This window comes from Ovis canadensis, chromosome 6 (assembly GCF_042477335.2).
Source record: "Ovis canadensis isolate MfBH-ARS-UI-01 breed Bighorn chromosome 6, ARS-UI_OviCan_v2, whole genome shotgun sequence".
Lineage (NCBI taxonomy): Eukaryota > Metazoa > Chordata > Mammalia > Artiodactyla > Bovidae > Ovis > Ovis canadensis.
In genome coordinates this window covers 62,046,152-62,067,338 of record NC_091250.1, presented here as the reverse complement: position 1 = coordinate 62,067,338, position 21,187 = coordinate 62,046,152, and the positions used below count along the sequence as shown (strand labels likewise).

Sequence of the window (21,187 nt, the reverse complement as noted above, 5' to 3'; positions counted from 1 at the left end):
GTGTACAGCACCTCAGAGTTCTAGGTACTAAGTCAGCACTCGATGAAACACCACTACTGTTTCAAGGCTGGATTACAGAGTAATACTTACTCTAACAAATGTGGTAAAACTGAAATAAGGCCTTCAAAACAAATACACATTTATGTAGCTTTAAAATACATATAATTAATTATACATTTCACAAAGAAATTGATATTGAGAATACATAAAGAACTCAACAAAAACCTGATTTAAAAATAAGTAAAGGAGTGTCCTCTTAGCTCAGCAGGTAAAGAATCTGCCTGCAATGCAGGAGACCTGGGTTTGATCCCTGGGTTGGGAAGATCCCTGGGAGAAGGAAATGGCAACCCACTCCAGTATTCTTACCTGGAGAATGCTATGGACATAAGAGCCTGGAAGGCTACTGTCCATGGGGTCACAAGAGTCGGACATGACTTAGCGACTAAACCATCACAACTAAACCACCAATGGACTTGAAGAGAAATATATCTCCAAGAAGATATGCAAATGGACAATAAGCACATAAAAGCTCAACATTACTAATCACTATGGAAATGCAAATCAAAAACATAAAGATATCACTTCATACCATTCAGGATACCTATCATCAAAAACGACAAAAAATAACAAGGTTTGAACCCTGGTACATTGCTGGTGGACATGTAAAATGGTATGGTATTATGGTGGAAATGTAAAATGGTACGGCAGTATCTCCAAAATTAAATGTACAATTAATACATAATCTACCAATTCCACTTCTGAGTACATATCCAACAGAAATAGAAGTGGAAACTCAGATACTTGTACACCAATGTTTAGAGCAGCATTATTCACACCAGGCAAAAGGTGGAAATAATCGAAATGCCCACTGATGGATGAATAGATGTGGTATACACATACAATTAAATATTCCACCTTAAAAAAAATTCTGACACAAGTTACATACAACATGGATGAACCCTGAATACATTATGCTAAGTTAAAATAAGATACAAAAGGTCAAATAGTCTATGACCCCACTTCTATAAGGTACCTAGAGTAGTCAAATTCAGAAGACAGAAAAGCAGAATGGTGGCTTCCAGCGACTGTCACCATGCTTGAGGGTGCGGAAGGAAGCATGGAGAGTTACTGTTTCATGGGTACAGTTTGGGAAGATGAAAAAATTTTGGAGACAGAAGGTGCCGGTGGTTGTGCAGTAATGTGAATGTACCTAATGAAACTGAACTGTACACAGAAACATGATTAAAATGGTAAACTTCATGTTTTATATATATTTTGCCCCTCTAACAGTACATTTAGTTTTGCCTTAAACTACGGTTTAATGAGGAATATTGGCTCAGCTTTGAGGGGTGTCCTATGTGACTGCCGGGATAAGTGACAGTGGCTGCTGTACAACTTAGAAAAAACAGACAAGTGGGCGCCAAGACATACAAAAGAAGAACATGAGGAGTATATGTATAATATATAAATGGTTCCTACTACCATCAAGGCAAAGATAGAAAAGCAAAAAGAGAAGTTCTTCCTAGAATCTGTACCTCCTAAGGAAGGGCAGCGCAGAGAGCATGCAAACAATCCCTCAAAGACTGTTTGGTTTGAATATCTCCTGTGGAAAATCCCAAGTGATCATAAAAAGCAGCTTACACATGAGATGTCACATAGTTTTTGCCTTTGCACCTCCCCACTTACTTCTCACCCCTACCTCAAGTTATAAACAGTGAAGATTTTTTTTCCTCCACAAAACATCTGCCAAAGATGTTGTCAGTTCTCTGAAGTCATTTGAAAATTCTTCACAGGAACAAAATAGTATTTCCCTGTAAAATTTAGGTCCAACAGGCCTCTCCCTAAATTAATTCTGATTCAGCCCATAGAATGGAATAGCCTCAGAAGCAATATCATGCAATTAGGTGGTACATGAAGGCCCATAACTTTCCTTAATAAAAGTACACCTGAGAATGTAGCAATACTGCTAGACCACTGACAACAGCTTAAAATATATGCCTGTTGACTTGAGATAATTATTGCTGATGTTCAAAAGTAATAAAAATGCTATACCCCCACAAATGTGTATATATGAATACCAAAAGACATGTACAAGAATGTCCACAGCATCATCAGATGTAATAATCCCAATCAGAAACTCAGATGACCACTGTTGAAGGATCAGATAAATTATAGAATCATCATACAACATTGTGCTATTCAGCAATGAAAGTGAACAAATCACTACATATGCAATAACACTGACTAACAGCAAAAGAAGCCAGACTCAAAAGGGTACAAAAATTATATGATTCTATTTTATATGAAATTTTAAAAGAAAAACAAAATTAAACTACAGTGTTCACCAGGACACAGGTTACCTTTGAGAGGGAGGTACACACACTAGGAGGAGCTATATGAAAGATCCAGAAGAACAAGTAATATTCTGTAACTTCATCTGTGTGATGGTCACACATGTATATTCACTTTGTGAAAATTTACTTTATTGTACATTTATGATTTGTGTGCTTTGTTTTTCTGTAGGTATATTACTTTAATTTATAAATACTTATCCAGATTTATTAATAGTCAAGTTTTTCAAATGAATGGATGATTCTGGGAAAAATGTTCTTTCCTAGACTTTATTCCTATTGTCTTTGATTTCTATTTTAACATCAGATTTTAGAAGGTGGTTATTTCCAGTCCTCAGCTACATCATTCCAGAATATATGTATTTCATATCAAAGGTTAATATAAGGATTTAAGTCCTGAAAACTGGTCTTCTCTCCATCCAAACTGCAAATCAGAATTTACAATCTTCTTCCCTAATTTTAGCAGGCAAAAGAATCAGGATCAATTGTGGTCCTCTGTTTGGCAAATCTACCCCAGAGTATGCATTTTTTAAAAGTCACTAGTTATGCAGTGTCACAGAAAAATGCTGAATGGGTACTAGGATTAGAACCTTCCTACTGTTAACTTTTCAACTGGCTTCATTTGCCTCTCTCAACTAAAACCAAGATGAAGAGGAAGGAGAGAGAGAGAGTGGCATAACTGTTCTGAACAGTCTCATTTCTTTGTTCTTTCTTTAACATTTCACACACATGTAAGGGCCTGCTGTCTGTTAGGGACTGCAGTAGACATTTGGGACATGTAGCAGCAAATGAAACACGGCCCCCATCCACACAGAATACACAACAGGAGCAGCATCGGGCTACCTACGCCCTACGCAGGCATGTCTCACTGCATACACAGGCCAGTCTTACTAAGGGAGGTGCTATTACCCTCATTACATAGATGAGAAAAATGCTTAGAAGCCACTCTGCCTTGTTCACACAAAGGTAAATTTGGTTTAAAATGTAACGACAGTATAATGCCCATGATTTTCCATATATTCTGCAATAAGGCAGAATTCAAGTACAGTTCAATTCTAGATACTAACATCTGGAGAGACAATTTTTATGAAGACTGTAAAGCGTACTAACTGATCCTAAAAATTTCTATGATACAGTATAGGCTTGTTTTGCTTAAGTGAGGCGTCAACAAGAAACCTGAAAGGAAACCTTCTTTCATTACCCTTCCAATACTTCAACTACTGACTAAATTATAAGGGTAAAAGATTCTTTTGTCTTTGACTACTAGAAAGTGAAAAAATTCTCTTCTAAAGCTATAAATACATAAAACTCAGGAAATCTAAAGACACCTGCTGTGGGAGCCATACCTTAGCTATTGCATACATATACATAAACAGACATGAATGTTTGTGCATATACATACATCAAATATTTGACAATTACTCTTTCATATTTCTTGCACAAAGACAATAAATGTTACATTGCTCATGACCACTGTCTACATCACCAATCATAATTTTGCAAAGTACACTTTTTTCTGAGTTGAAAAGGATCAAGAATACATAAACATCTTCTATGTCTGTGTATATATACATATATATATACTATGTCACACTAACATTTTCTGTTAGTCAAAATTATTAACATAAAGACTCTGTATCAGTCCAACCTCTATTAAACCATTACTGGCCAATTTCTTAAACAGTCAAACCTCTAACATATGGTTTGGTTTTAAAGTATTTGAATTCTATAGTCTATCCACCTTTTGTTTTCCTTTTAAATAAAGCAGACCAGAACATTTATGGATGTGTAGCCAAAAGTCTAATTCATAAAGGAAAGGCTATAATTCAAGTTTACAAGGAATTAAACTATTTCAAAGAACCCTGACCCTAAGAGGAAAAAGAAAAAAAGATTGCAACTGTAATTTTAAAACATGCAAAATAGGACAGTGAAGGGAGACTATCAATAAGCAAAAATAAAATGGTCAAAATCTGTACGTTCAGAATGGGGAAGAAAAGATTTCCAGAATATTTTTTACACACCACTGCATGAATAAGGAAATGCCTTCCTGCCTGAGTGTTTATACCCAAAACAATACATTTCTTTTGAACTGTAACTTAACTTTCTGTTATCACATGTCATGCTATAACAATCAAACGTACATTTGTGGTAAAGCCAAAAACCACTCTGAAGAAGTGGTCTTAACCACAATTCAAAGCTTATAAAGATTATCTGAGCCATTAACCTGTCGGGCTGCTTTCATACACTGCTAGACCAAAAAGGCAGGCCCAGCAGTTCATTGTAGCTGCTCCCACAAGCTTCACAAGGAAGCCACGGGGCTCTGCAAGGGAAATACACAATACAGGGGAATGGAAGTTGGTGGTACAAAAATCTAACAGCAAACTACCTTGTCTTGGGTAGTACTACAGGCAGCCTAATAAAACATCAACCATTTGAGGAGCCTCAGCTTGGCACAGGTAAAAGACAGACTCTGAATTGAGAATCACTATGAAGTGATTAGGGCTTCCCTGGTGGCTGAGTCGGTAAAGAATTTGCCTGCAATGTGGGAGACCTGGGTTCAATCCCTGGGTTGGGAAGATCCCCTGGAGGAGGGCATCGCAACCCACTCCAGTACTCTTGCCTGAAGAATCCCCATGGACAGAGGAGTCTGGCAAACTAGCCTATGGGGTCGCAAAGAGTCGGACATGACTGAGCGACTAAAAAACGAGAGAAAAAAAAAATGAAGAATATAGAACATCAGTCACTTGAAGTCATAAAGCACTAGAAGACGAGACAAAAGCCTTGAGAGTTTGATGGTAGCGAGGAGGAAAACAAAGGTTAAGACCTCTTGGCAGATATAGATTTAACTGTCAAAGTTTGGGTCATTCGGGTTATATATTTACTTAGTATCTTGCTATGCTATGAATTCAAATTAGGCAAACTGCAGAGCTGTTCTATTATAAATTTACTAGTTAACTGGCTAGTCACCTTCCCTCTATCATTTGTCTAACTAGAAAGAAGAAGGGCACAGTTCTTTAAAGATCAGCTGCTCCACTGCAGCAACTTAATTCTTAACATTTCCTCTCTCATCAACATCTATCTATACAGGCATGTTTTCTAAAGACGTGGTCTCTATTCTCTTAAGTATTAGATTTTTGACTTCCCCTCATTCTTGACTTCCATCACAAGGAATTCATTGACAAATGCTGTCCACTGCCTTCTCAAATTATCTTCTATATGTCCACCCCCTGATTCCATAAAGTTAGATGAAGCTCTTATTACAACTTTTGTATCTATAGCATCCTAAACTAGCCTCATGCAATAAAATAGACAAGCACACAACAAACAGAATGTATGTGTTTATATGTGTTCTCATTTAACTATCACCAACAATCCTGATAAGCCTTCAAACTTAGAAGGGAAAATTAAACCTCAAACAGTCACGATAGGATATTCCTCTGCTTCTGATTTCACACTGATCACACTAAGGCTGAAGATTAAATATACAAGGAAGCCATCTCTACTCTTTAAACCACTCATCTTCTTTAACTCCCCAAATAATTATGTTTGTCCGAATTCACTGATAAATTAACTCCTATTTGCTCTTCCATTAAATAAACCACCTATCATATGGAAATTTATTTAAGTGTTCCAGAAAAATCACTTCTTAACCTGTAAAGTATTTCTTAGTAAACCAAAACTGTTGATTCTCAAGGATGAAATGCTGCAGTAATCCAACTAGAGAACAGAACAATGCCACAGTTAAATCAGCCATGAAAATCTGATTGTGTTAACAGCCCTAAACATGAAGGTGAAGTCGCTCAGTCGTGTCCGACTCTTTGCGACCCCGGTGGACTGTAAGTCTACAGTCTTTCTTTAAGTATCCCAGTAATGAAGAAAATGTCAATCTGTTTCCATAATAAACTAGAGATGCACAAGGGAATTTTTAGGCCATAACTTTTATGCTGGACAATTTTTTTAAATGGCAGAAGTGTACATTAGAGAAATATGGACAACATTATGCATGTGTTATTCATATAAAATTGACTCAACTGCATACAATATTAACATCAAGTTTTCAAATGCAAGTCTGTATGTACACAGCATATGCTCACTAAATGAATGAATAATATTAAATAGTAAGTCATCTGTTAAAAAAAGGTGAACAAAAAACTGTCATAAAACTGTAGCTCTTAAACTATAATATTAATTACACCAACTATTGTTTTAAAATATATATATAATTAAGGAAAACTAATATCTTTATATTCACTACACTTTTTTTAGCTTTTTGTTTTATATTACAGTATAGTTGATTAACAATGTTGTGTTAGTTTCAGGTATACAGCAAAGTGGTTCAGTTACACATATACATATATCTATTCTTTTTCAAATTCTTTCCCCATTTAGTTTGTTACACAATATTGACCAGAGTCCACTGCGCTATATAGTAGGTCCTTATTGGTTACCCTTTTAAATACAGTAGTGTGTACATATCAATCCCAAACTCCCTAATTATCCCTCCCCCCAACCCTTCTACCCTGGTAATCATAAGTTCATTTTCACAGTCTTGTTTCTGTTTTGTAAATAAGTTTATTTGTATTCTTTATTTTTAGATTCCTTAGGACATTCTGTCTGACTTACTTCACTCAGTGCCAATCGCTACATCCATCCCCCTTGTTGCAACTGGTATTATTCCATTCTTTACAATGGCTAAGCAGTGTTTCATGGTGTGCTTAGTGGCTCAGTTGTATCTGACTTTGCGACCCCATGGAGTGTAGCCTGCCAGGCTCCTCTGTCCATGGGGATTCTTCAGGCCAGAATACTGGAATATTCTCATCTGTTGCCATGCCCTCCTCCAGGGGATCTTCCAACCCAGGGATCAAACCCAGGTCTCCCGCATTGCAGTCAGATTCTTTACCAACTGAGCCACGAAGGAAGCCCAATATTTCACGGTACATGTGTACAACATCTTTGTCCATTCCTATGTCGATGGACACTTAGGCTGCTTCCATGTCTTAGCTATTGTAAACAGCGTTATAATGGACACTGGGGTGCGTGCATCCTTGCAGACCATGTTCTTCTCCGAATATGAATATATGCCCAGGAGTGGGACAGCAGGATCACGTGCCATGCTGTGCTAAGTTGCTTCTGTCGTGTCCAACTCTTTGTGACTACGGACTATAACCCTCTAGGCTTCTCTGTCCATAGGATTCTCCAGGCAAGATACTAGATTCTCCAGGCAAGATACTAGGGTGGGTTGTTGCCAAGCCCTCCTCCAGGAGATCTTCCTGAACCAGGGATCAAACCTGAGTCTCCTTCACCTCCTACGTTGGCACTTTACCACCAGTGGCACCTGACAAGTCACTGCAGGATCACATGGCAGCTCTATTTTTAGTTTTTAAAGGAACCTCCATACTGTTCTCCACAGTGGCTATCGCAATTTACATTTCCACCTACAGTGTAAAAGGGCTCCCTTCTCTCCAAATCTTCTCCAGCATTTACTGTTTGCAGACTTCTTGATGATCGCCATTCTGACTGTTGTGGGTTGATGTCTCACTGTAGTTTTGATTTGCATTTCTCTAATAATTCAGTTCAGTTCACTTGCTCAGTCGTGTCCGATTCCTTGCAACCCCAGGGACTGCAGCACACCAGACTTTCCTGTCCATCACCAACTCCTGGAGCTTGCTCAAACTTATATCCATCGAGTTGGTGATGCCATCCAACCATCTCATCCTCTGTCATCTCCTTCTCCCCCTGCCTTCAATCTCTCCCAGCATCAGGGTCTTTACCAATGAGACAATTCTTCGCATTAGGTGGCCAAAGTATTAGAGCTTTAGCGTTAGTCCCTCCAACGAATATTCAGGATTGATTTCCTTTAGGATTGACTGGTTTGACTTTTTTGCTGTCCAAGGGACTCTCAAGAGTCTTCTCCAACACCACAGTTCAAAAGCATCAATTCTTCAGCGCTCAGCTTTCTTTAAGGTCCAACTCTCTGACATCCATACATGACCACTGGAAAAACCATAGCTTTAAACAGACAGACCTTTGTCAGTAATGTCTCTGCTTTTTAATATGCTGTTTAGGTTTGTTTCATAGCTTTCCTTCCAAGGAGCAAACATCTTTTAATTTCATGGCTGCAGTTATCATCTGCAGTGATTTTGGAGCCCAAGAAAATAAAGTCTCTCACTGTTTCCATTATTTCCTCTTCTGTTTGCCACGAAGTGATGGGGCTGGATGCCATGGTCTTAGTTTTTTGAATATTTAATTTTAAGCCAGTTTTTTCACTCTCCTCTTTCACTTTCATCAAGAGGCTCTTTAGTTTATCTTTGCTTTCTACCATAAGGGTGGTTTCATCTGCATATCTGAGGTTATTGATATTTCTCCCCGCAATCTTGATTCCAGCTTGTGCTTCATCCAGTCTGTCATTAACATGATGTACTCTGTATATAAGCTAAATAAGCAAGGTGACAATATACAGCCTCGTCGAACTCCTTTCCCAATTCGGAACCAGTCTGTTGTTCCATGCTCTGTTCTAACTGTTGCTTTTTGACTTACATACAGATTTCTCAGGAGGTAGTTAAGGTGGTCTGGCATTCCCATCTCATTTAAGAATTTTCCAGTTTGTTGTGATCTACACAGTCAAAGGCTTTAGAGTAGCCAGTGAAGTAGATGTTCTTCTGGAATTCTCTTGCTTTTTTCTAGGATCCAACAGATGTTGGTAATTTGATCTCTGGTTCTTCTGCCTTTTCTAAATCCAGCTTGAACATCTGGAATTTCTTGGTTTATGTACTGTTGAAGTATGTGATATTTAATAACTAGATACCTAATCATTAAGTACCTTTCCATGTGTCTCTTGGCCATCTGTATGTCTTCTTTGAAGAAATGTCTATCGCATATTTGTTGACTGGGTTGTTTGAGGATGACCAACTATTTTAAATTAACCAACGATTATGAACAAAATGATCTGAAATGTCCAACAAGTTATTTTCTGCAGTGGAGGAAAAAATTGTCAACTGTCTACCAAATGAGGTGATACTAACTTCACAAATTTTATAATGAGGAGGAAAAGGAATTAACTATTTTACCAAGTCCAAAAAGCTAAAATGATGATTAATTTCCTCACTCTAATGAAACTGTCTATTTTTCCCATAGAGAATGTCCTGCCAACATACCATGCTATAGGTAATTGCTGTTTTTTACTCTTCAATAGCAGTGTAGTTTAATGAGGCATACTGACACTTCAAAAAAAAAGTGATAATCCACATTGCTGACAGATTCTATTAAGAACCGGTATCAAGATCTAAATGGGGCTATAAACAATACAGCTGAAAAGAACTCCTTAGAAGTTTATGTTCTTTCATGTAGTTTTGTTGAATCTAAAACTAACTGTTAGGAAAACTTAGATACACCAGGTGTAAATTTTCAGTAATTTCACCCAGGCAATTTTTTACTACAATAACAATAATCAAGTGCTAACATAAGATCCATTATGTATAAGCCAGATAATGATGCTGTTAACAAATTAACTTCCTGGGCTTTTAAAATGTTAGTAACTCCTGGGTATGAAGGATAGTTTAAGATTGAAGTTAAGTACTTAATTCTAAGTATAAGTTTGAATTCTGGAATAAAAATCAAAGCAAAAGGGGGATCATTCTAATTGTTGACTTTTTCCCTGATTATCCAAAAATGTCTTGGTTTGGTTCTGGTATTCCTCAAGAAATAAATCCTACTCGTCTGGCCATTATACTCAACAACTTTCTTCTGAAAGAGGAATACTACTTTGCCTTGGGTCAGCCCTCTTCACTTTTGGACAATTTACTAGCATCTACATTTTATGCTATTTTCATAACATCCTTATTTCTCACTTGGTTTGCCAGGTTCTCTGACTCAAAACACAGTCACATATTATTCTACACAATAAGAATATAGAGCTAATATTCTTGTTCGTTCAGACTGCATGTAAACAAGAGAGAGAGGGCTAAGGGGTAGAAAGGAAGAAAGAAGAGAGAACTGCAATGTAAAAGAGCAGTTTAAAAAAAAAGGTTGGAGAGAAAAAGACTGCTTGAGGAAGTGACAGAGTCACCAAGTTGAAGAAACATAAAAGAGAGCCATGGAGTGTCTGATGGCCGTAAAAGGGCAATCGTCCACCTCCTAACAAACCAAATCTGGTCAACACCAAATATGGAAATGTTTTCACTTAAACACAGAGCTTTTCTTCTGTGGGATATGAAGATAGATCACATGCTTTCCCTACCAAAAAAAAAATCTCACACTTGGATATCTACTATTGTGAGAAAAATATGTTGACTTGTTGTATAAACAATTTTCAAGTTTTTCTACCCCAAAGTTCAGGACTTTCTAACAACAAGAAAAACACCACAGTCCTTTCACAGTTATTCTAAAGCTTCAGTCTCCACATCTGTAAAATAGGGAAATTAAATGACAACCTGGAAAGCCAAGTGAAGACTGAGCTAATACCCATAACACACTTATGGGGGCATACTGTAAGCACAATACCTGCCAAGTGTTAGCTATTATGCACTCAGCTTTTCTCGGCCTTTAGACTTACAAACCTCAACTCACAAAAGGTAACTGACGACAGAACCATTCAAATCAAGATCATTTCAAAATAAAATCCATTTCTGTATATATCTACTCATTCTATTTATAAATTAAGAGGTTGGTAAATAAGAGAATGGCCTATTCTGCTGCTGTAGGACAGACACGTTATCTTAAAATCTAGTGTTCTCAAAAAGTTCATTCATTCAACAGGTGTTTACTGAGTACCTGCTATGACTAGTCACTGTCCTGGGGCTGAGGATATAGGAATCAACAAAATAAAAATTTGTGTAACGTGGAGGACTGGGGAGGGGAAGGATTAGAAATTGGCTCCCGGCAGAGGACGCAGGGGCTTTTATTTCAAAAGTGAATGCTTTCAATGGATTCTGCCTGTTCCAAATTTTATATACTTCTGTTACTTGCCTCTCCCCTATTCTTGCCCCGAGTCTAGAGTTTCTCACTCAGAGTACTTTTTCCACAGGAATTTCAAATATAAAGGAATTTTAATAAGTTCAATTTCATGCACAATTAATCTAGCTGCTATCACCAGAACTTCAACATACAGTTTTGATCACTTTCATTCACTCATTGCTATGATAAAACACAAAAGCACTCAATCAAAGTAAATGCTTTGAAAATGTTTTGTCCTATCTCCCACCCTAGGAATCCCCAGGATTCCTTATAACAAATAATTAAGCGGCAGAGGGGAAAAGGAGTCAGTCGTCCTTCCTGACCTCTAGCACATTTTCAGTTATGATCTTTCAAGATTTTATGTTCACTCGGTAATTGTTAAAGCAACCCCTGAAGACTTGCGGAGGTCAACTACGGCCACCATGATTTTATTTGCAGTTCTTCATCAGCTACCAGAGCCTCACAGAGCTCATTCACTCTGAGGTGTAGGAAACTGGCTACACAGTTGATATGGTCTCCATTATGAAAGCTGTACTCCTCACTGAAATGACAAGTCTGGCATTTCCAAGAAAACTCATGCACATTTCCCTGCTCATCACTCACCTACATGTGCTAACAGTTCAACAGTGTAACATCAACTGATTCCACTGTATTTTTTCAAAAGAAAGAGATTCTCTGATTTTTATGACAGTTCCAAAGCATACGCACATTTTCAAGTAGGTTCATATTCAAGATGGGTTCTAATATTCTTAACAGATATCCCAGATCCCACAGAAATGCAAAATAGTATAATTTTTTTAAGTAATAAATTAAAAAGTAGTTTCAGAAAGTTCCTAATTCTAAAAATACTATCATTTACTTAAAAGATTTATTTTTTTTAAACTTTGTTACCTTCAGAATCTAAAACAACTTTTAAAATACTTTCAAAGCACCTTAACCTTCATTCTTAGGGGGTATTTTTGACTGATCTGTTTTTAGTAACCAAAAGTATAATGGAGCCGTATCTAATAATTGACATAGTAATTTATGATATGTTTTCTTCTAATTCTAGATGTGTGGTTGAGGTGCTGCCTCTGGTCAGTGCTCTCAGTTCTAGGACAACTATAACTAGAAGGTAGTTGAGTTTCTTTCTAAACTACAGTTTAGGAGGAAAAGCTTTCAAAGAAAAAGATAAGTTGCTCACATGCGTTATGATAAAGTAAAAGGGACACAGTTATAAAGAAAGAAATGCCACAAGGGTATCCCCTTGCATGAAACCTTGCACCCAACAGGATAAGCACCATGAGGCCAAGAGTGATGATGATGGAAGTAAACATGACTAACATGATGATGAAAAGTAATGCCACTGATATAAGTAGGAAGTTTGAGAAAAGACAAAGCTGGGTGGGGGTTTGGGGGCGGGGGTGGGGTGCTTGGGGAAATAATAATAGGATTCAACTGTACATGGAAAGAAAGGATAGAACTGTACATGAAACAACAGGCTGCAAATTGGGAAAGGAGTACGTCAAGGCTGTATACTGTCACCCTGCTTATTTAACTTCTATGCAGAGTACATCATGAGAAATGCCCGGCTGGATGAAGCACAAGCTGGAATCAAGACTGACAGGAGAAATATCAATATCCTCAGATATGCAGATGACACCAATCTTATGGCAGAAAGTGAAGAAGAACTAAAGAGCCTCTTGATGAAAGTGAAAGAGGAGAGTAAAAAAGTTGGCTTAAAGCTCAACATTCAGAAAACGAAGATCATGGCATCCAGTCTCATCACTTCATGGCAAATAGATGGGGAAACAATGGAAACAGTGAGAGACTTTATTTTCTTGGGCTCCAAAATCACTGCAGATAGTGACTGCAGCCATGAAATTAAAAGACACCTGTTCCTTGGAAGAAAAGCTATGACCAACCTAGACAGCATATTAAAAAGCAGAAACATTACTTTGCCAACAAAGGTCCATCTATTAAAAGCTATGGTTTTTCCAGTAGTCATGTATGGATGTGAGAGCTGGACCTTAAAGAAAGCTGAGTGCTGAAGAATTGATGCTTTTGAACTGTGGTGTTGGAGAAGACTCTTGAGAGTCCCGTGGACTGCAAGGAAATCCAAACAGTCCATCCTAAAGGAGATCAGTCCTGAATATTCATTGGAAGGACTGATGTTGAAGCTGAAACTCCAATACTCTGGCCACCTGATGCAAAAAACTGACTCATCTGAAAACACCCTGATGCTTAAAAAGACTGAAGGCAGGAGAAGGGTACGACAGAGGATGAGACGGTTGGATGGCATCACCGACTCAATGGACATGAGTTTGAGCAAGCTCCAGGAGTTGGTGACGGACAAGGAAGTCTGGCATGCTACAGTCTCTGGGGTCACAAAAAGTTGGACAGGACTGAGCAACTGAACTGGAGTATATTTCACCCAATTCAGATCAGCTACTATGTATGGTTTTGACTCAATTTCTAAGAACTTGCAGAGAAAAATGAATTGTGTTTATTATCTTTTGGCTTATTATTTTGGCAAAGATTTTCTCTGTTTTTCAACTCCCAAGTGTAAAAAACTAATGTACAAATTCCATTGTTATGAAACAATTTACCAGAAGTCTTCATTCTCTTATTGTTTTCTAGGGAGGAGGAAACTGTATTTCAAACACAATCTTAAAACATACATATGCTGACACTATCCTACTCTGAGGCTTAATTTTTAAAAAAATACTCACCAGAAACTCTGTGATCATCTTTAATAAGTCTATAAAGCAAATATGTGCTTGTAAGCGGATACTGGAATAGCAGAGGCACTAATCCAAGACAAATAAAAATTTTTAAATTATCAAATCTTCACAAAAACAGAAGCTCTAACATTTAACTACCTTAAATACTTGTGATATATCTGATTTATGGTAAAATTTTTTCAGTGTTAAACCTTTATATTTACCTTCTAAAGCAAAGAAGGTATATGAAAAAGTTCTAAGATCTAAGGAACAGGAGAATGAACTGGGTAGATTTTAGTATGTATCATCAGTTTTTCTGAACTTTTTTAATTGCATGGGTCATTTTCATCATCAAAGAAAGAGTAACTCCTCCACAACTAAGAAATATTATAAATTTCTTATCTGTGAGCCTTTTGGAGAAGGAAATGGCAACCCACTCTAGTATTCCTGCCTGGGAAAAAATCCCATGGACAGAGAAGCCTGGCTGTCTACAGTCCACAGGGTTGCAAAAAGTCAGACACGACTGAGAGACTTCACTATCACTGACACTATGAGCCTTTAAATATTTACCAGGGCAAGCAAGCAGCAAGAAAACACACGTACACACACACAAATAATACTATAAAAAACAAATATGAAGTTTCATAGTTTGATAACTGTTCCCTAATGTCAGAGATAAAACTACTGAGCTAATAATACTGTTTTAAATATCTGAAGTCTTCTCTGGCTGAGATCAGTTTGACAATACAGATTTACAAGACGGAGTTTCATACTGTTTTCCAGTTGATCATTACTAGAACTTAGGTCTGCAATACAGTACACATATGTACCCTTGAAACGAGTTTTCACACAACTATATCATGTGATTCACTCATGACATTTCCTTTTCTGTTCTTTCCTGCTTAATTTCATTTGGGGGGGGGGCGGTGAGAAGAATAGCAACTTAAATTGATTGCAAAATGGGCTGCCATCAGCAGTTTGAAAACTACTGATTTAAGAGTTAATTAACACCAGAATACATGCCAAAGGACAGTATACTAGATTACTTGACAAAACAGGCAGAGTTAATGCCCTCTAGAGCGTGGCTACTATGTTTCCCTTTTCCTCCTACTCCTCAGATAATCTCCTATACTAAACTTCACTCGCATATCACTAGGAGCCACAGACTGGAACCTATCCTGGTCACTTTTTCTCAGCAAGGCAAAACAATATAAAACTAGTACCATTCTGAGGAACATCTATTACTATGGGAAGCATACACTCAGTGGAACTAAAACAATCCAATCAACATACACATAAATGTGCATATCTCGTTTACTTCAGCTTAAAAAAATGAAACAAGTTTGTTTCAAAATACTCCTTTCTATATTCACTGTGCTGATTTTCTTTTCTATTACATGTCTTAATGCTGATCATAACCCACTAAATTGAGTTCTTGACCCACTAATGAATAGGTGGAAACCTGAAATTTGAAAAACACAGCTTCAGAGAACACACAAATCAAACTAGCAGGATAAGAGAACCACAGATAAATTACCAGTATCTAGTGGTCACCTTCTTTCACTGATGAGAAAAAGCTCAAAGAACTGAAAACATCAGTCAAAGAGTGATTGTTTATTTAACTCCAGGAAGACCATACAAGAAGGTATAAGATTCAGGAAAAGACACTGTGACAGCATTACACCCCCACACAAAGCAGTTCCCGATACAGCATTTAATAATCATCACCACTGTCACTCTAACACTGGCTTCTCGCATGCTCAATCCCGCACTAAATGCATATATAATTTATCTATATAAGTGGTGTGTGTTAAGGTATGTATCTGTGTGTATATGCACATAATAGTATACACTTATGGTATTGTATTTTTAATACATAAATTTATATTTTTTTCCAAGGCATTCTTACCACCTGTCAAAACAACAAGGCAGTGCCAGATCTGAAACCCAGGTTGGCTGGCTGCAGAATCTCAGCTCTTAACCACTCAGGTATAAGCTCTTCCAAAAGAAAAGGAGTACCCAGCTCTGACTATGCATCAAGAATCCTCTGTGGCGTTAAAGAGAAACAGACAGATGCCCAAGTGCATCTAAAAGGAGATATAAAAGGAGACTTTTTTAAGCTGAAGTGGCAAATACTACAGAGAAATATATTTTATAGATAACGTATCAATACCATCTCCAACCCATTATGTCAGAGAAGATCTTTTCCGAAGGAGTAGATACTGCCACATTGGACATAAAACACCTGTTCAATTAATCGACAGTTGACTTCACCTTGAAATTTGATTCACTGTCATTATAGGCTAGAATTTAATAAAAAGTAGTTTTGTCTTAGATTTAACAACTAAATTCCACTGATAATTTAACTGCTGACACATCAAAAGGTTCTCGACATAAGGTAGCCTAAATGATAAAATTACAGGCTGTTCCACTGTACTTCTATTATACTTCTATATCCATGATTTAAACCTCTATTTTCCCAACATATTTTCCTTCATTACCTAAAAGATAAAGAATTTTGAACCCAACGTAACATACATGAATTCAGCATTCTCCCTGGGTTGATTCACTTCCACATCTTGAAGAAAACACTTAGTAGCAAGCACATAGTACACAATTAGGAGGTTTCCAAGGTTTCAAATAATTAAGAAATGGTTTTGACTACATCACTCAAATAAAATGTTATGAACAGAAAAACCTTAAAGATTTTTGATGGTCAAGAGGGTAATATGAAGCCTAGAATTACCACTATTAGCAACCACAAGTAACAGTGGGGCTACATACCTCAAGCACAGGAAAGATGAACTGTATACTTATGGCGGTGAAGAGAGAACAATCACACTATTAATGAAGAACCACTCATTTTCCTCAGTAAAAGTTTTTTGTAAAAGACAAAAACAGCACAAACTATAAATGGTCCATGTAAAAATTATTTTGTTTGGCCAAATTAATACCCTAACTGAAGAACTGTATCCAATTATTTCCTGTTCAGGCTACCATGAAATGACAGCACTGCAGAGAAACTAGCCTATGATGAAAACCATAAAGATAATTACAGACTAACATAGGAATAATCCCCAAACTATTTCATGAAAGAAATTATAACCGATTACTATTAAAATTTAGCAAAAAATGTCTACTCCAGTGTATCCTATAACCGTATCTCAAAAGGAGGGGGAGAGGGGACTCATTCAACAAGCTTGGGATATAGTTTTTTTTCTAAACAAAAAATACTTTTGCCGTAAATCCATAACCACATCTGCAATCTAAGTATTAAAATATTTTAAAATACATGTTAATTAAATATAGAATCATTAGTGTTTGTTCTACCCATGACCTTGGGGGATCACTGGAAGATTTCTAAAGCATACCTTTTAATCCACGCCATGGTACTTCAAGAACATGTTAAGGTAAGCCACAGGCTGGAACACTTCGATGCACCTCACAACACCTCAGCCAGTATATCTGTATCATTCTCCTTTCCTTTTGAGATCAAAATGTTTCCGAAGAACTATAATGCTTCCATCTGAATGACAGTTTCATAATTTCAATGACTTAAAAACAAACAAACAAACAAACAAAAAAAGGACTTAAGTGTTGGTATGTTAAGCCACTAGTGCACTGTGTTAACTGAAGCCGCAACTAAGACAAGCAAGCCAGCTGCTGCTACTGCTATGTAACACTGTCATTTTTAATATGACCCTCATGTGAATGAGGAAGAGTCCTTGCTTAGTGGCCAGTGACAGCCCTTGCTTTCCTGCATGCCTGAGTACCTTCACGTCAGTTGTGTTCAACTTTCTGCGACCCTATGGACTGTAGCCCACCAGGCTCCTGTCCTTGGGATTCTCCAGGCAGGAATACTGGAGTGGGCTGCCATGCCCTTTCCAGGTGATCTTCCTGACTCTGGGGTCGAACCTACGTCTCTTACGTTTCCTGCATTGGCAGGTAGGTTCTTTACCACTAGCTTGCTTTACTGGGATCTATCCAAAGCCCACAAATCTCTCTGCCCCAACTGATTCTTCAGTTTTCTTCTCAAGGAATTAAAATAACCTAAAAGATGGGTCTGGAACACTTGGTAGATGCCAGGTTCTCCTCTGACCAACTATTCTATGTAGAAGGAGAGCTGGAAATTACAACACACCTGCATAAAATGGAATTCGTTAATAGACACAACAGTAATGCCCTCAATAACACCCCTTCCTGATGCTAATATTACTGAATCATTTTAATTCCATGGAAGTCATTAACGTGTAAAAAGTTTCTCCAAAGTTTACTTCTATGAAGAGCATGCAGATAAATGAATAGATCAACGGCTAACTACCAGGTTTTAGTGCTTCTGTGATTGCCCTGGCAGGTTACCAGATTCCTCCTTCCTCTTCACCCCACTCCACCTTTCTTACACATGAAGACATTAAAAACACTTCATTATTTAAATGATATAGTAAGAAGTCTATGTACCAGATTTTAAAACTAAAAATTCACTCTACTTTTGCTTCAAGCTTGGCACTCTATAGTTATAAGAATGAACACTCAAGCTACACAAAAGAAGTAAGAGAAGTAATACACACATTTATGTCATAAAGCAATTAACATTGCTTTAGGATGACTGACCAGGAAACTTTTAATAAAAGCAAGCCATAAAAAGAGCTTCCAAGGAAAGAAAGTAGCTGGGAGAGGTTTGCTAGACTCTGGGTTTGTGGAACAGCTTGTGTAAAGGTTGACAGACAAGGAATGGAAGATGACAAAAGTTTCCCAGCTAAAGAGAACATGCTAAAAAGCACATGCTAAGGAAAAACAGAAATTATTTCCTGCTTAAAAGGGTAGATTCAACAGATGAATGTCAGAAAAAACTACATATTCCTGAGATTTAGATTTACTGCAGGTTGTAGGGAATACAGATTACAAAATACAAGTAACTCTTCGGAAAGCTTAATAGTGGCATAGCTGAATACAGAAAAGAATTCTACCAGGGCAGGTGGTAAAATAATAATGAACAACAGAAACAAGGGACCTGGTACACTGAATCACTGCAGCCACAATCACCTTTTAAACTGATCATTTCCCTCCTCTAGCTTAAAACCTTTCAAAGCCTCTATATATGTTACAACCTCCTGGAAGGAAATCCACGTTGTCTCCTACACTCTGTCCATCCAAATAAACATATCCTATGTGTAACTATCAGGTTAACGTTCCTGAAGTACAGTTAGTTCCTCTCTTACACAGGAAGAATAATGTGAATCACTGAGAACTAAGGCAGGCTTTAAATACAGCAGATAATAAAGAATAAAAGCCCAATGTTTACTCATTATCTCATTTTTCATAATCTCATTTTATTGGGGAGAAAACTGACAGTCTGTGGTCAAGTGATTGACCCAAGAAAACATACAGTATGAGAAAAGAACCAGGATTTAAGTCTAGACCCTCCAGCTGGAATTTCAACATTTTTTCTACACAATATTGTCGTAAATATTATTGGAGAAGTGGTACTGGGGCTAACACTGCTGATAATATGCCAGGAACTAAGCTAGGGACGTGTGTGTGTGCATGCGCTAAGTCACTTTATTTACATCTCACTCTGCGCCACTCTACGTACTGTAACCTGCCAGGTTTCTCTGTCCTGGGATTCTCCAGATAAGAATACTGGAATGGGTTTGCCATGCCCTCCTCCAGGGGATCTTCCCAACCCAGGGATCGAACCCGCATCTCTTTTATCTCTTGCAGTGGAAGGCAGGTTCTTTACCAGTAGCTAGGAACCTAATGGTATTTTATTTCATCCTGATCTAAGACTGACTAGTTACCTCTTTTACAGACTGAGGCTCCTGGAGATCTGAGCACTAATTTATTCAACATAATGCATCAGAAACTCAAAGTGGTTGGTCTAATATTCTCTCTCATGTGCCCAACTGTAAAACCCACACTCATGTTGCTACGCTGATCTATCTCCCAGAAGCAATCAAAGAAATCAAGTCCAACACTGAAGCTTTATTCTTCAACCTGGCTGATATAACAATAATCTAATTTTATAAATGCATCTTAACCAAAATGTAGGCAGTGTATATAAATATATTTTTTATCTATAATTTAGCAAGAGACTATACGCACATTCACTAAAGCCACTAAGAAGGATTAGAATCATATTTAATTGCTCAAATCAGAAAGTTCATTTGATTCCTACAAATGAGATCCAGGTTGTTCATGAACTTACGCACACGAAAGATCTTTTAAAGCTGACTTGTAGATCGTAGCAGTTATCAATATAAATTTTGGTTGACAAAACAAAAACAAGCATGAAATTTATTTCCCTTAAGAAGCTGTACTGCCATGTTTCCCCATGGACTGCTCCCAGTCTTAGCCTCATGATGAGGAAATCATATACTAGCTGAGGATATTCAGTCAAATATCAATTAATTTTTCTATACAGAAAACAGGACCTATTTATAGCACAGGGAACTCTATTCAATACTCTGCAATAACCTAAATGGCAAAGAAAATCTGAAAAACAGATACACGTATACGTATATGGGGCTTCCGTGATGGCTCAGTGGTAAAGCACCGCCTGTAATGCAGGAGACCCAGTTCCATCCCCGGGCTGGGAAGATCCCCGGGAGAAGGCAATGGCAACCCACGCCAGTATTCTTGACTGGGAAAATCCCATGAAGAGAGGAGCCCGGCAAGCTACCGTCCATAGGGTCCCAAAGAGTCGAACACAACTGAGCTCAAGCACCGTGTATGTATAACCAAAACATTTTGTTGTCCATCTGAAACTAGCACAATAATGTACATCAACTATACTCCAATATAAAAGCTAAAAAAATACTCCAAAGACTTTATCTGTCACAGACTATTTTACAGCATCCCAAATTTTATTACTCTCAAACCACCAGAAATCTCAACAGAAAACTTTTAAAAGATCATCAAAAGGTATTACAGAAACTTGCCAGCTTTTAAAATATACCTAGGTAGGCTTATTTTAGGAGAAACTTGAGTTTGGAACTTCCCTGGGTGGTCCAGTGGTTAAGAATCCACCTTGCAATGCAGGGGACATGGGTTCAATCCCTGGTCGGAGAACTAAGGGTCCATATGCCAAGGAACAACTAAGCCCATGAGCTACAACTAAGAGCCAACACAGCCAAATCGAATTAAAATCTGAAGATTAAAAAAAAAAGAAAGAAAGAAAGAACC

At 37.6% G+C, this 21,187-nt stretch overlaps 1 protein-coding gene across 12 annotated transcripts in view; it reads right to left on the bottom strand.

The window, feature by feature from the left end:
* RBPJ (recombination signal binding protein for immunoglobulin kappa J region) overlaps nucleotides 1-21,187 on the bottom strand; it is a 237,102-nt gene that overhangs the window by 54,248 nt on the left and 161,667 nt on the right. For 6 of the 12 annotated variants that reach the window (XM_069593814.1, XM_069593815.1, XM_069593810.1 and 3 more), the window contains one exon: nucleotides 17,377-17,559. The exons of the other annotated variants lie outside the window; for them this stretch is intronic. In XM_069593814.1, coding sequence (XP_069449915.1) covers nucleotides 17,377-17,393 — 17 coding nt within the window. In that variant the 5' untranslated portion in view covers nucleotides 17,394-17,559. The remainder of the gene's footprint in view (nucleotides 1-17,376; nucleotides 17,560-21,187) is intronic. 12 annotated transcript variants of the gene reach the window in all.